The 12,437-nt window shown below is 46.6% G+C and overlaps 1 protein-coding gene across 1 annotated transcript in view; it reads left to right on the forward strand.

Moving 5' to 3' along the window:
• Positions 1 to 303: 303 nt before the first annotated feature.
• TSTD2 (thiosulfate sulfurtransferase like domain containing 2) overlaps positions 304 to 12,437 on the forward strand; it is a 136,880-nt gene continuing 124,746 nt past the window's right edge. The window contains exon 1 of the mRNA XM_058672550.1: positions 304 to 312. Coding sequence (XP_058528533.1) covers positions 311 to 312 — 2 coding nt within the window. The 5' untranslated portion in view covers positions 304 to 310. The remainder of the gene's footprint in view (positions 313 to 12,437) is intronic.

The raw sequence follows: 12,437 nt of genomic DNA on the forward strand, positions 1-12,437 counted from the left end.
CTGGCACCCATATGGGATACTGGTGTTTCAGGCAGTGGCTTTACCTGCTGTGACACAATGCCAACCGCCTTTTCTTCTTTTTATTTTTAAGTCTTATTTATGGGACCAGCACTATAGTGTAATAGGCTAAGATATTGTATCTCAGATCTACAAACCTGACAGGTTTAGTAAATATTTCAAATGCCATAAATATTGGGGAGATAAATAATGCTTAACCATCAGCCAAAATTTATTAGGTGTTAGATATGGGAGATCCTTTTGACTTCTGGTCCATTCTTCCATTGTACACATGAGAGGAGGGGACTCGTGCATGTTCACACAGCACACCCAAAGAGTCAGAAAGAGCATGACCACATTTAAGTCTTAGTCTAGCACCTCTTGGTCATTTCTTGCTGTAATTCTTTTCGTCTAAGAGATCCTCTTGCCTCTGATCACAGGGGTGGACATATGGCCCAAGCTAGGCCAATCACTGTGCTGTACTTGGTTCTTTGGCCTTCATCATCATTGGTTCAAGGAGTGATGTGATCCAAGCTTCACCAGTCAAGTATGTTTCTGGGACTTATGGTGGTGCATCTGAGAAAAATAAAAAGATCTTTTCCTCTACATGTGAAGCTGTGATGGTTCAAGCCAAGTGAGAATGCCTGGTTCTATGTTACGTAGAAAGAAATAGAACAGAGACAGGGAAGAGATCGTCCACAGAGGGATTGGATTTCTTATCTTAGTCAACAATAATATTCAGCTTTTTATTTCTTATTTTTAAAGCTATAATATCTTTCCAATAACCTCTATCTCTCTCCATTCCTACTCTTCCCTACTTTTCTTTCTGTCCTCTCTCCCACTCTTCCCATCTTTTCTTCTTTCCTTGTTTCCTTCCTCCTTAAGCAATTGGAATCGAGACCCTGTCACTGAAAGCCAAGGTGTCTGGGCCAAGGCTTCCTGACAGCATCACTGTTGTCTTTTGAGAGCACATCTTTGGGTGGTGGCAGGGGCTGACTACTGTGTGCCTTTGCAGCCATGGTTCCTACCTACCCCACCTAGATGCCAGCAGCACCACACCCTGACTGTGACAATCCCAGTGTCTCCTAGTGGTGAGGCTAAACCACACCAGCTGAAAACCACTGGTCTAGTCTACTACGTATGTTGACTCTTAGTAAGAAATAAAGAAAGAAACTGAAATTCAGCAAGATGGGATTTTTTTCCCCCAGAAGACAAAGGCAGACCTGCTAAATCAAGCAGAAAGGGACCCAGGAAGTGATACCACAAAGAGATGTTGGTGCATGCAGATGTTAGTTTTGTCATATCTGTTGGAACAATAGCAGACTTTATGAATGACTAGTGACATAGGCGGTAACTGTCTGCCTAAGAAGTCTCATGTGTCTCAAAGGGTGGTAAGACGAGGCAGTGCCATTTGATACATTTCTGTTGTCTTAGATCATTCCAGTGAATGACCTGGAGGTCTGGCTTCTGTGAACTTGAACTGGGTGTCCCCAGCAGATTCACCACATGTCCTCCAAAGTGGACATCCAGGGAGTCCACTCTTGCTGCCATGAAAATCATGACGCAGTGCACTGCCCAGTGATCTCTAATGTGAGAACAGTACAACACCATGAAAAATCAGCTTCATTTTGGTGTATCTTCAAGAGGTATTCTTCAGAAGAATCACTGTGGGGGGAAAAAGTGCTAGCACAGGAACCAAGAGGTCTGGATGAGATCTGAACTCCGCCGCTCATACTGTGTGATGCTGCACTAGTGTGCCTCAGTTTCAATTTCTGTGTAATGCAGAATGGAATGAGACAAATTCATAACATAATTAAATTGCTAGTGCCTTATTTTTTACAAATTGAGATATAATTTACAAGTTAAAATAATAAAATATTCTTACCTTCTACTTTTTGATTTTTTTGTGTGTTTTGGTTGGAGATAATAATCTCTGTTCTCATTTACTTGGTTTTAATGATTTTGCTTGTCATTATTGGAATCCTAAATGCTCTCTCCAGGTATTTTCTTACTGTTTATCAGCTTTTATTTCTATCCTGTTTTGCTGCAGGTTGGGCCTCTTGTCCTTTGTGATTGTGCCTTTTCATCTCCCTGGGGTACCTTTTCCTGACATTCCAGCGATTCTCTGTATCTTTCTCCTGTGTTGCATGCCTACTGTGGGCTCACATCTTACCTATTTTGGTGCTCTCCCCTTTTTGTGGGGAGCACAGGCTTCAGTAACTGGCCCAGGCAAAGGTCACAGGGATAAAGGCTGGGAGTAGGAGACAAGTGAGACAACTGTTTCAGGTATAAAACTTAAGGGGTACCCCAAATCCCATTCATCAAGGGAAATATTTTAATGTCATAAAATTAATGCAAACTTTCTGTGATAACAAAGCATTCACATTTTAAGTAAATAAAAGATTGTTTTACTGATTTTTTTCCTTTTGCCTTTGCCTCCAGTATGGTCCAGCACTATCTTGGTAGAAAGTAGATCTTTTCAAATGTTGCTTGTATGAAAATATCTGTAGTTCTCTTTTTGGTGATATCTAGGAATGGAATTAGGTCAGAAATAAGTTTTCTCCAAAGAAACACAGGAAGTCAGAAGACAGTGGAACACTGCCTGCAAGAGTCTGATGATAACTTATTTCTTACCACATAAGACCATGATTTGCCATCATTTCATAAGAGAATGACATTTTAACAACTGAAAAGTCATTAGGGAAGATATAACCTCGAAATAAAGGCCCATCAGCCTTCTCAGTAATGACAGCCTGATCATCTCACCCCAAGTGTTCTGCTTTGGACTGATGCCCAGACTCCACTGGTGGAAGCATTGCCCTCCATTTCTTTTCATAAGACCATGATCAGCCATGAATTTACCCAGCCATGCCTGACAGACATGAGTGGCGGATGTTGGGTTTTGGTAACAGTTTAGGGAATGGAATCCAAGGTAGGGAGGGTGACCTGCCTGTGGTTACACTGCACAGCAGCCACTGCAAGGCCTATTTGTTTATTTGTGCTAATGTATTTGAAAGGCAAAGTGACAGAGATAGAGAGGCAGAGTGAGATTTTCCATCCACTCATTCATTTCCCATGAGGTCTTCCAGCGCCTTGCTCATTCCCCCAAATGCCAACACTAGCTGAGACTAGGTTAGCCATTGCCAGAAGACTAGAATTCAAGCCAAATCTCCCATGTGGGTGTCCGAGACCCAAGAACTAGAGCTGTTACTTGCTGCCTCCCAGTGTTTGCACTAGCAAGAAGTTGTGATGAGGAGCGAAGCAGGGACTGGAACCAGGCACTCCAATGTGGAATGCGTGTGTCCCAAACAGCGTCTTAACTGCTGTGCCACACACCACTGCCCCCTGCCCCATGTCCCTGATTCGAGCTTTTTAACACAGAACCAGAATTCTCCTAGCTACACTTGGACTGGAAACATTCCTTTGAGTCTGTTTTGGTCAGGCACAAAATGCACTCTGAAGAAATGGAGCTCCTGGTTGTGAATAATTTTTAGCACACCAAATTAAATCACTTGTGTGCAAAGTAGGGCTCAGCAACTGACAAGCTGGAGCGGGGCTGGCAGCCACCTGAAGCCTCCATGTGAAAGGTGAGAATGTTTTCACGCCCTATAATCCCAGCAATTGGATCTCTGTATGTTAATATCCCAAACCAGTGTTACACATAATGCTCCAGGGACTTAAATCTGACTTGAAGATAAGTGAGGAGGGGCAGGCAGGCTCTCTCTCCATGCATGCTGCTGCTCCTCCCTGGCTGATGGAGAACAGGTACCTCTTAATCCCCACAGGGCAAATATCATCATGCTCCTGGAGGGAACAAGGAAGCAAGAAGTAAGAGATGGATCCAGGCCTGAAGCCAAATGATTCTCGCTGTAATGTAGAAAAGGAGCTGCATTCAGAAAGGACCAGAACAATCTTTGCATAGGGAGGACTGTGGCCAGGACCTCTTTGACTATGACCAAACGTGTCAGTGATTCCTGAGTCTGCCAGAAAGAGGATACCTGTGTCACCAGTGGTTTGTTCCTGAAACAAGGCTGGAAATTTGTTCCCCTACACTGTCAAGGGCAGCCAGGAAGAGGGGTGTCCTGCTTGTTCGTACAGTCCTGAACATCCTGCAGCAAATGCATGGGGCAAGCGAGCAGCCTAGCCAGGGCAGGAAACAGGGGAGTGACGCATCCCCCTCCTTCCCTGATTCTGGAGTCTATTGTTTCATTTTTTAAAAAGATTTATTTATTTTTATTGGAAAGGCAGATTTACAGAGAGGAGATACAGAAAGAGAGATCTTCCATCTATCGGTTCACTTACCAAGTAGCTAAAATGACCAAAGCCAAGCCAATCTGAAGCCAGGATCCAGGATTTGTTTTAGATTTTGCATCTGGGTGCAGGAATCCAAGGATTTGGGCCATCCTCCACTGCTTTCCCAGGTCACAAGCAGGGAGCTGGATGGGAAGTGAAGCAACTAGGACTTGAACTGGTGCCCAGCAAGATGAGGATTTAGCCACAGAGACATTGCCCTGGAACCTATTGTTTAATTTGAATCAGGTGATGGAGAACATAGAAATCGAATTGGAGGAATCTGATTCCCTGTGTGAAAGAAGAAGGTTGAAGGAAGCTGAGAGCTTTACCAGAGCAAGGTTAACTCAGCAGGTTAGTGCTGGAGTTGCTGGTAACAATAGCAGCTGCTGAATGTTTGCATTGGGTGCTAAGCATGGAGCCGAAGTTTGCAGCCATTAGTTCACTTGAGTATTCCCATCAACTCTGAGGGGTACTATTATTCTTCTTGTTATAAAGATCAGCTAAGAGGCTTAGAACAGTGAAGTCATTTGCCAAAGCCATGAGCTAGGAAAAGGCAGCACCAGGACTTGACCCAGCCCTATCTGTTGCCCAAGCCAGGGAAGGAAGGGAGGAGGGATAAGTTGGAACATACTTTGGAAATTAGAATACTACAGTCTCCCTCTTCATCCATGCTTTCACTTGCAGTGGTTTCAGTGAACTCATAGTTATCTGTACAAGCATGAAACTGAAGAGCTAGGAACATACAATCCGTCAGTCCTAACCAAGTGGTGTTCTGAACAGTGTGATGAAATTGCACACTGCCCTGCTGTGGGTTTGCATCATCCCTCTGACTGGTGTATCCACGCTATATAAACTACCTGCCCATTACTTACTTCAAAACTACTGTGTTATTGGATCCACGGTCACAGCACAACAGTGCTTGTGTTCAAGAAACTCTTACTTGTTCCCTGTTGCCACTGAGAACTGGACAGAAAAGCACCCACAGTACGCAACCTCCTTCCACCAAAGCCCCAGAGTAGTGATGCTGGCAGTTCATAAATGTCAGAGAGAAATTGTAAGTGAAAAAGTGAAAGTTCTCAACTCATTAAAAACAGGAAGAAAATTATTTGCTGAGTTGCTAAGCTCTTCTGTAAGATATTTTGAGAGAAGGGAAGAGAGAATAAATTCACAAAGCTTTTATTAGAGTATATGTACATGCACAAGACACACATATAATTTGTATTTATTTGAAAGGGAGAAATAGAGATCTTCAACATGCTAGTTCACTCTCCAAATGCCTGCAGTAGCTAACTAAGGCTGAGCCATGCTAAAGCCAGAAGGTTGAAATTCAATCTTGGTCTCTCACTTGAGTGGTAAGGACCCAAGTACTTGAGCCATCACCTGCTGCCTCCCAGGATGCTCATTAGCAGGAAACCGGACCGTAGGGGTAGACTCCATTATGAATGTGGGCATCCCAAGTAGTGTCTTAATTACTATGCCAAATACTACCCTGGGATATTGTTAGCATTGTTCTACTTTATGATTAGTTATTCTGAATCTCTTAGAATGGTTAATTTGTAAATTAAGCTCTGTCATAGTTATGTGTGTACAGGAGAAACACAGCATTATGGGATTTGGTTTCAGGTATCCATGGGGGATCTTGGGGCATATTCCCCACAAATAAAGAGGTAAACTACTTCATTTCTCTCTGCACCAGTGTCATTGGGTGCTAACTCAAGGAAGAATTCAGGAGGCATGGTGATGTGTCCAGAGGCGTTGGGTCCCACCTGACTCACCTTGTGTCTTCTCAGTCTCTAGACGTTAGTGCGTCCTTCCAGGGACTGAGTGATGAAAGCTCATTGTATGATCAGGAAGAACACACATTGTGGGTGCTTCTGTCCAGCATTCAGTGACAACAGGGACAAAGGCCACCGGAGGAGATTCCTACCCTGACTCAGGATCTGGCCTCCCAGCTGGACCAGTACAAAACCCAAGCCTTTGTTTGACTTGGCTTCTGGTGCCTTGTTTAGTCTGCGGAGCAAGGAGCTTATCCTGCTGCCTTTGTCACAGGCCATTAGTACTTACTAATAATCCCCAGGAGCTTATAGCTGGGTGCTTTCTCTAGGAATTTAGGGAGGGCCACAGCAGAAGCCTGGCCCACCACGCATACACAGCTCCACAGCACCCACCAGAGCAGCCTCTGGGGAGAGCTCAGGGAAGCAGTGCGCTCCCGGTCTGTGCCTAGGGCTGTGTGACCTTGAAGACTCTTCTTCTCTTGGACCTCTTTGCACCTCAGTTCCTCCTCTCAAGGTCTGACCTATCCCTCCCCCCAGTCTTCCCCTAAACCCAGGCAATTTGTAGTGTTGGCCAGGCTTTCACCTAGCCCTCTCCTGCCCAAGTCCCCAGCCAGTCCCTCTCCTTCAACCTCCTGCCTGTAAATTGGGGTTAATAGTACCCATAATTCACCCTGCCGCTACTGGGATTAACTAATTAGTGGTTATTAAGGTTTAGAGGAACACAGTGCCCTGTTCCCATGTAAACACTGTTGCTCTGCCTCCCTGCTCCTTGTCTGCACAGCCTCTGAGTGTTAAAAAACCCTGCGTCCTGCCTTCCATCATCCCCGTTACACAGGCGGTCCAGAGGACTGAAGGAATACCCAAGGTCCACACACCCATCTTGCAGTAGAAAGGGGACCAGGACTCGGGGACCCTAGGCTGTGTCCCTGTGACCTCCATCAAGGCTAGGGAGGTGGTCCTTGTGCTAGGATGGAAGTCGCCTAAAAGACCCCCTCCCCCAACTCAGGGCTGGCTCTCAGGGGGTCCAGAACAAAATTTGGCTTTTTCCAGAACGGGATGCCAATCCTGGCATCTTGGCTTCCTGGGGCACTTGCTAAACCTTTGGGCACTACTTCTTGTGTTCGTTCACCTGCAAAGGGTGACAATGAGAGCTTCCTCAAAAGCTCCTCTGGGGGATGCCCCTGTGGAGGGTACCTGGGAATAGTAGACATCGTGATGTTCTGTTGGTGTTTTTGTCACTGCCCGGATGGGGCTTGTGTGGGCTACTTCCTGTACAGGTAGGGACTTCTGCAAACAGGGCTTCCCTTTCAGCTTAGCAAACGTGGAGGTGCACGTGGAAGCTCGTAATTGCAGAGCGCCGACCCACAGCCAAGCCTTCTGCAGGAGGGTGGCTGCCTCCTCACTGTTGCTCTCAGCCTTCTGCAGCTGAGTCTTTGTTTCCAGTCCATTGCTGTCTCTTCTGTCGGATGCCACCAGTAAAGCACATCTACTCCAGGCTGCAGGTATTTGTTGGGGGGTCTCATAAGGGATATAGGAAGACATTGGGGCTACCAAGCCAGCATGGACGGGCAGGACCAAATGGTCTCTCTAAGAATACGGACAATAATACTGATTTGCACTGTCCTTGGGCACTCATTAAGTCATATGTGTATGTGCTAAGCCCTCCTGGTTTCCAGACAGCAACGGCCAGGCTCTGGCCGTTGTTGCCCTCTCTGATTCACACCTGATGAGCTGAAGAGGTACAGGAGACTCCAGCCTGGCTGGTCCTAGGTCATCCTGCTGGTGAGGGGCTGGGTTAACCTAGATCAGCTCTACCCTTTTAAGAACATTTGGGGGCTGATTCAGATTTATGGGAAAACACAGATTCAAGCATTTTTGGAAACATGTTCCAGGGTTTTCTGAGAAGGTGGCCATGTGTGAAGCACAATTGGGGGTGGCCGCAGTGTTGCTTTGTAGGTAATTGTGATTGGTAGCACCAGGTGTCATGCTGTTTTGGGAAAGGAGACTGGGTGTTGTCTTAAACTCTAGGTAACTTAGGGATAGTGGAGTTTTAAAAATAGCAACCACAAGCTACTGATTTGCATTTTGGCTCCAGCCAGTTTAAACCCCGGAACGTGATTACAGTGGCCTAGTTCAAGGAGTCAGCTGTGGAAAGTCTTGCTTAACAATGGCCTCCCAATTCTAATTGAAATGCCCTGGATAATACTACTCCTTTTTGACAGATGCAATTCAAACCATAAGCCTTGTAATGTGGCTCTGAACTCCTCTGCCCTGTTTGGGGTCTGAAGGACCTTGGACTAACTCTCCTGATCACATCCAAATTTCAGACTCCTGCTACAGCTCCTCATGTGTTGGACAGTCTATTTGCCTTTGAAATAGGAACGATTATGACTGCCTTGCGAAGTTATTTAAAATGAAATGGAACCAGCACACTCATAAAGGTGCCTAGCATGTGGCACCTATCATATATGACATGGGCCTCCTGTGGGGACTGTGGGTTCATGAGCCCCTGGGAGAGGAAAGCCAGAAGTCCCGTGCTAACGGGACAGAGCTTCCTACCCAAGATGACGTAATGAGGCTATAGTTAGGACTCAAACTTAAGGGCCTGGTCATTGTCTGAGTGGGGTTGCCTGGGGTAGAGGGATGGTTAGGGCCTGTGAGGTCCCAGCGGGGAGGAAATCCAGGTAAGAGACTGATTTCCCATATCCCAAGATCGGAGAGTTGCCTTGAAAGATGTTCAGTGTCCCAACCCTGGAAGTGTTAGAGTCGAGGCTTAAGTCTGTGATGACATCAGGATTGCAGAGGTCTCAGGGTAAGGACATTCCAAGAAGGATAATTGTGTCATTGTGCCCCAAAAGAACCATTCTCTTTCCTTTTTTATTTTATTTATTTTTTATTTTTTTAGAGATTTATTTATTTGGAAGGCAGAGGGAGAGATGGAGAGGGGGAGAAAGAAAACCATTTTGTATCTGCTGGCTCACTTTCAAGATGACCACAACAGCTGGAACTGGGCCTATTTGAAGCCAGGAATTCCGCCCAGATCTCCCACATGGGTGATGGGTACCCAAGAACTTAAACTATTTTCTGCTGCTTTCTCAGACCGTAAGTAAGGAGCTGGATGATAAGTGGAGCAGCCAGGACACAAACTGGTACCCATATGGGATTCTGGTACCTCAGGGTAAGGCTTTAACCTGTTGCTCTACAGCGCCAGTCCCATAGGTAAACGTTTTCTACCAGAGTTATCTCAAGATTGCTTCAGGGAACAGTAGAGGGGTTCAGTATTTTAGGGTAGTCTTTAAGCAGAGGCTGGAAAAATCACTTAACAGAAATATTGTTGAAGGGGTTTGTGGTACTGTTTACAGGTTAGATTAGGTGATATGTTGGTGAGAGGTGGCAAAGGACTGAGAAAAAAAGAAGGGTGCTGGGGTTTGAGGTCTGACCAGGTTCTGTCATTTGCCACCCAGGTGACACTAGGCAACAATCTTGACCTCTCTCAGCTCTGGTTTCCCTCCACTTCATACATTCCAGGACTGGGGAAGTGGGCAGAAATGCACTGGCCTCAAAGGACTGTATGGACACTGACACTGCTCTGTAGGGGGAAAGACAGAGAGGGGGAAGAGCAAGATGCATGGAAAGAGACAAGAGAAGAAGGGGTGTTTGGCCTGTGCTGGGTGCGGCTGGTCCATACCTTTTAGAACTGCAGCAGTGTTAGTGTAAATAGCATTGTGCACTAGAACTTTCTACAACGATGGAAATATGCATTTGTACTGTTCGATCGGTAGCCATCAGGCACTTGTGACTATTGCACCCTTATTATGTGGCTAATATAACAGAGAAAATAATTTTAAATTTCATAAAATTAATTGAAATTTAAACAGTTCCATATGGCTAGCAGCCACAGTATTGGATAACTCAGCTCCAGAAAAAGCATTGGGCTGCCTTTCCTGTCCCAGTTTCCTAAGCAGGTGCTGTGGCCTTGGAAGGTGCTGAGTACTTCAGAAGTCACCAAGATAAGGGAGACAGAATTCCAGCCTCTGAGAGCTTATGGCTTATTCTGTGAGGTAAATAGCCAAGCAACCCAAAGAGAGGCACACAACCCCATGGCTGTGTGGGAAGTTGAAGGAGGAAGCTGTCTGCCCCACTGGGGTGCCAGAGGCTGCATTGTGAACCATGAAATGGGCAGCCTGGGCAGAAAAAAACCTTTCTATTGATGGAACAGCATAGACAAAGGATGGGAGGCAAGGAAGAATACATAAGGTTTGGATAATGAAGTGAGGATGGACAAATCCAGCACCAGAAGTCAACCAACTCCAGTTCCCTGCTCCAATCAGCTAAGAAACAGCCTGGTGAGCTGAAGGATAGAAACCAACAGGGACCGTCCTGGGCAGGGGCACTTCTGTCCAGTCTGCATACCACCATTCAGAGCAAGTAAAGGTGATGGCTTTGGGACCTTCTCCCTCTGTCCCTTCTCAGGGAAAGCTTGTCTCCTTCTCTTGCCCCGCCCCCCCCCCCCCCATTGGAGCCTCGATGTCCTCCGGGAAAGCATGCAAGACTTCTCCCTCTGATATCACCTCCATCACCCATCCCCTGCCCACCCCTTTTGTCTGCAGCCTTCCTAATGAATCCTTAAGACCACATTTCAGTTTCACTGTCCAGGACTGGGTAGTCTCCTGGGTGTTACAAATCCCAGGTTGATAGTGAGCCTGACTTCCTATCTGATGTCCTTGCCTCCACCACACCTTACCCTCATCCGGCATCCACCTCAGTCGGGAAACCTCCTGAGCATGACCAGAAGAGTAGCTGATGATGGTTGAGCTTGGTTCCGGGCAAGGCCTGTTAATATCTTCACTGATCCCCATCCTCTTTTTTTTTTAAGATTTATTCATTTTTATTACAGCCAGATATACACAGAGGAGGAGAGACAGAGAGGAAGATCTTTCGTCCGATGATTCACTCCCCAAGTGAGCCGCAACGGGCCAGTGCGCGCCGATCCGAAGCCGGGAACCTGGAACCTCCTCCAGGTCTCCCACGCGGGTGCAGGGTCCCAATGCATTGGGCCGTCCTCAACTGCTTTCCCAGGCCACAAGCAGGGAGCTGGACGGGAAGTGGAGCTGCCGGGATTAGAACCGGCGCCCATATGGGATCCCGGGGCTTTGAAGGCGAGGACTTTAGCTGCTAGGCCACGCTGCCGGGCCCGATCCCCATCCTCTTGTAGAGGACCCTGGGGGACTCTGTTGTGACCCGAGCTTCAGGAAAACTCCAGCCAGGGTGGTCATTGGAAGCAATACTGTACATATCACTGGTTGTCTGCCAGTCCCATCCTCCTGACAGAGCAATTGTTATCTCTCTCTCTCTCTCTTTCACACACACACACACACACACACACACACGCGCACACACACACCAGCCATAACCATCTGCCTCTGGGGGACTGTGACCCTACTGGTGACTTCAGAAGACAGCCTGATGGATCTAGAGAAAATTTAATTTCAGCTGTTATCCTTGTCCCAGCTCATTGTTGAGGAAAGGCTTGAGATTCATAGTCAAGGACACACAGGAGATAGATTTTGGGGTCTCAGGGGGAAAGAGTTCTGTTCTTACCCTTGAGGACAAGACAAGGGATGTCACTCGTCTTGCTCACTTGGATGTGATGTCTGAAACTATTGGGACCATTGTGTCTCTGGGCAGTGTGGGGAGTTTCAAAGAACTGTTGATTTTGAATTTCATATTCTCACAACTTTGTGTAGTCCCCTTGCACAGCTGGAACCAAGACTTAGGGCTAACATTTGCTGTTGTTCTCTCTGACTACAGTAGGGCCTGAGAGACCCAGGGAGCCTTGTGGGTGGGTTGCAGGATGTTGAGGAGGGCCCAGAAGTGGGAGGAGAGCATTTTTAAGTGTTCCTACCAGATCAGGCCTGGCACTGACAACAGCTACAGCATGGAGCACATGATTGGAGCAAAACGAACAGAAACCCCACATAGAGTGAGACAGTCGAGGTCTTTGGTCACCCATTCCTCAGGCCCAAAGTGCCTCTGATATATTCCTATTTAGGCTTCAATGTCAGGATCAATTTGAGACTTAATGAAAATGAACCTGGAATCTAAGATAGACTCCTTACTCCAAACTTTGGTCTTTCCAAAGCCACTTCCTATGTATGAGACCATGCTTCTCTTGTGGAATCTGAACAGGCCCCCTAGATGACTGTGGACTGGGGTGTCTGTCTGTCCTCTTCAAGCTGCAAGGATGCCTGTCAATTCCTTCTGTGTGCTGGGAGGCTGAGAAACTTAATATGCCAGTGAGAAATGGAGCTATAGACTTGGTGAACATTATATCTTGATCTACCATCTGTCTGCAAAACTCCCATGTACGCA

This window comes from Ochotona princeps, chromosome 14 (genome assembly GCF_030435755.1).
Source record: "Ochotona princeps isolate mOchPri1 chromosome 14, mOchPri1.hap1, whole genome shotgun sequence".
Lineage (NCBI taxonomy): Eukaryota > Metazoa > Chordata > Mammalia > Lagomorpha > Ochotonidae > Ochotona > Ochotona princeps.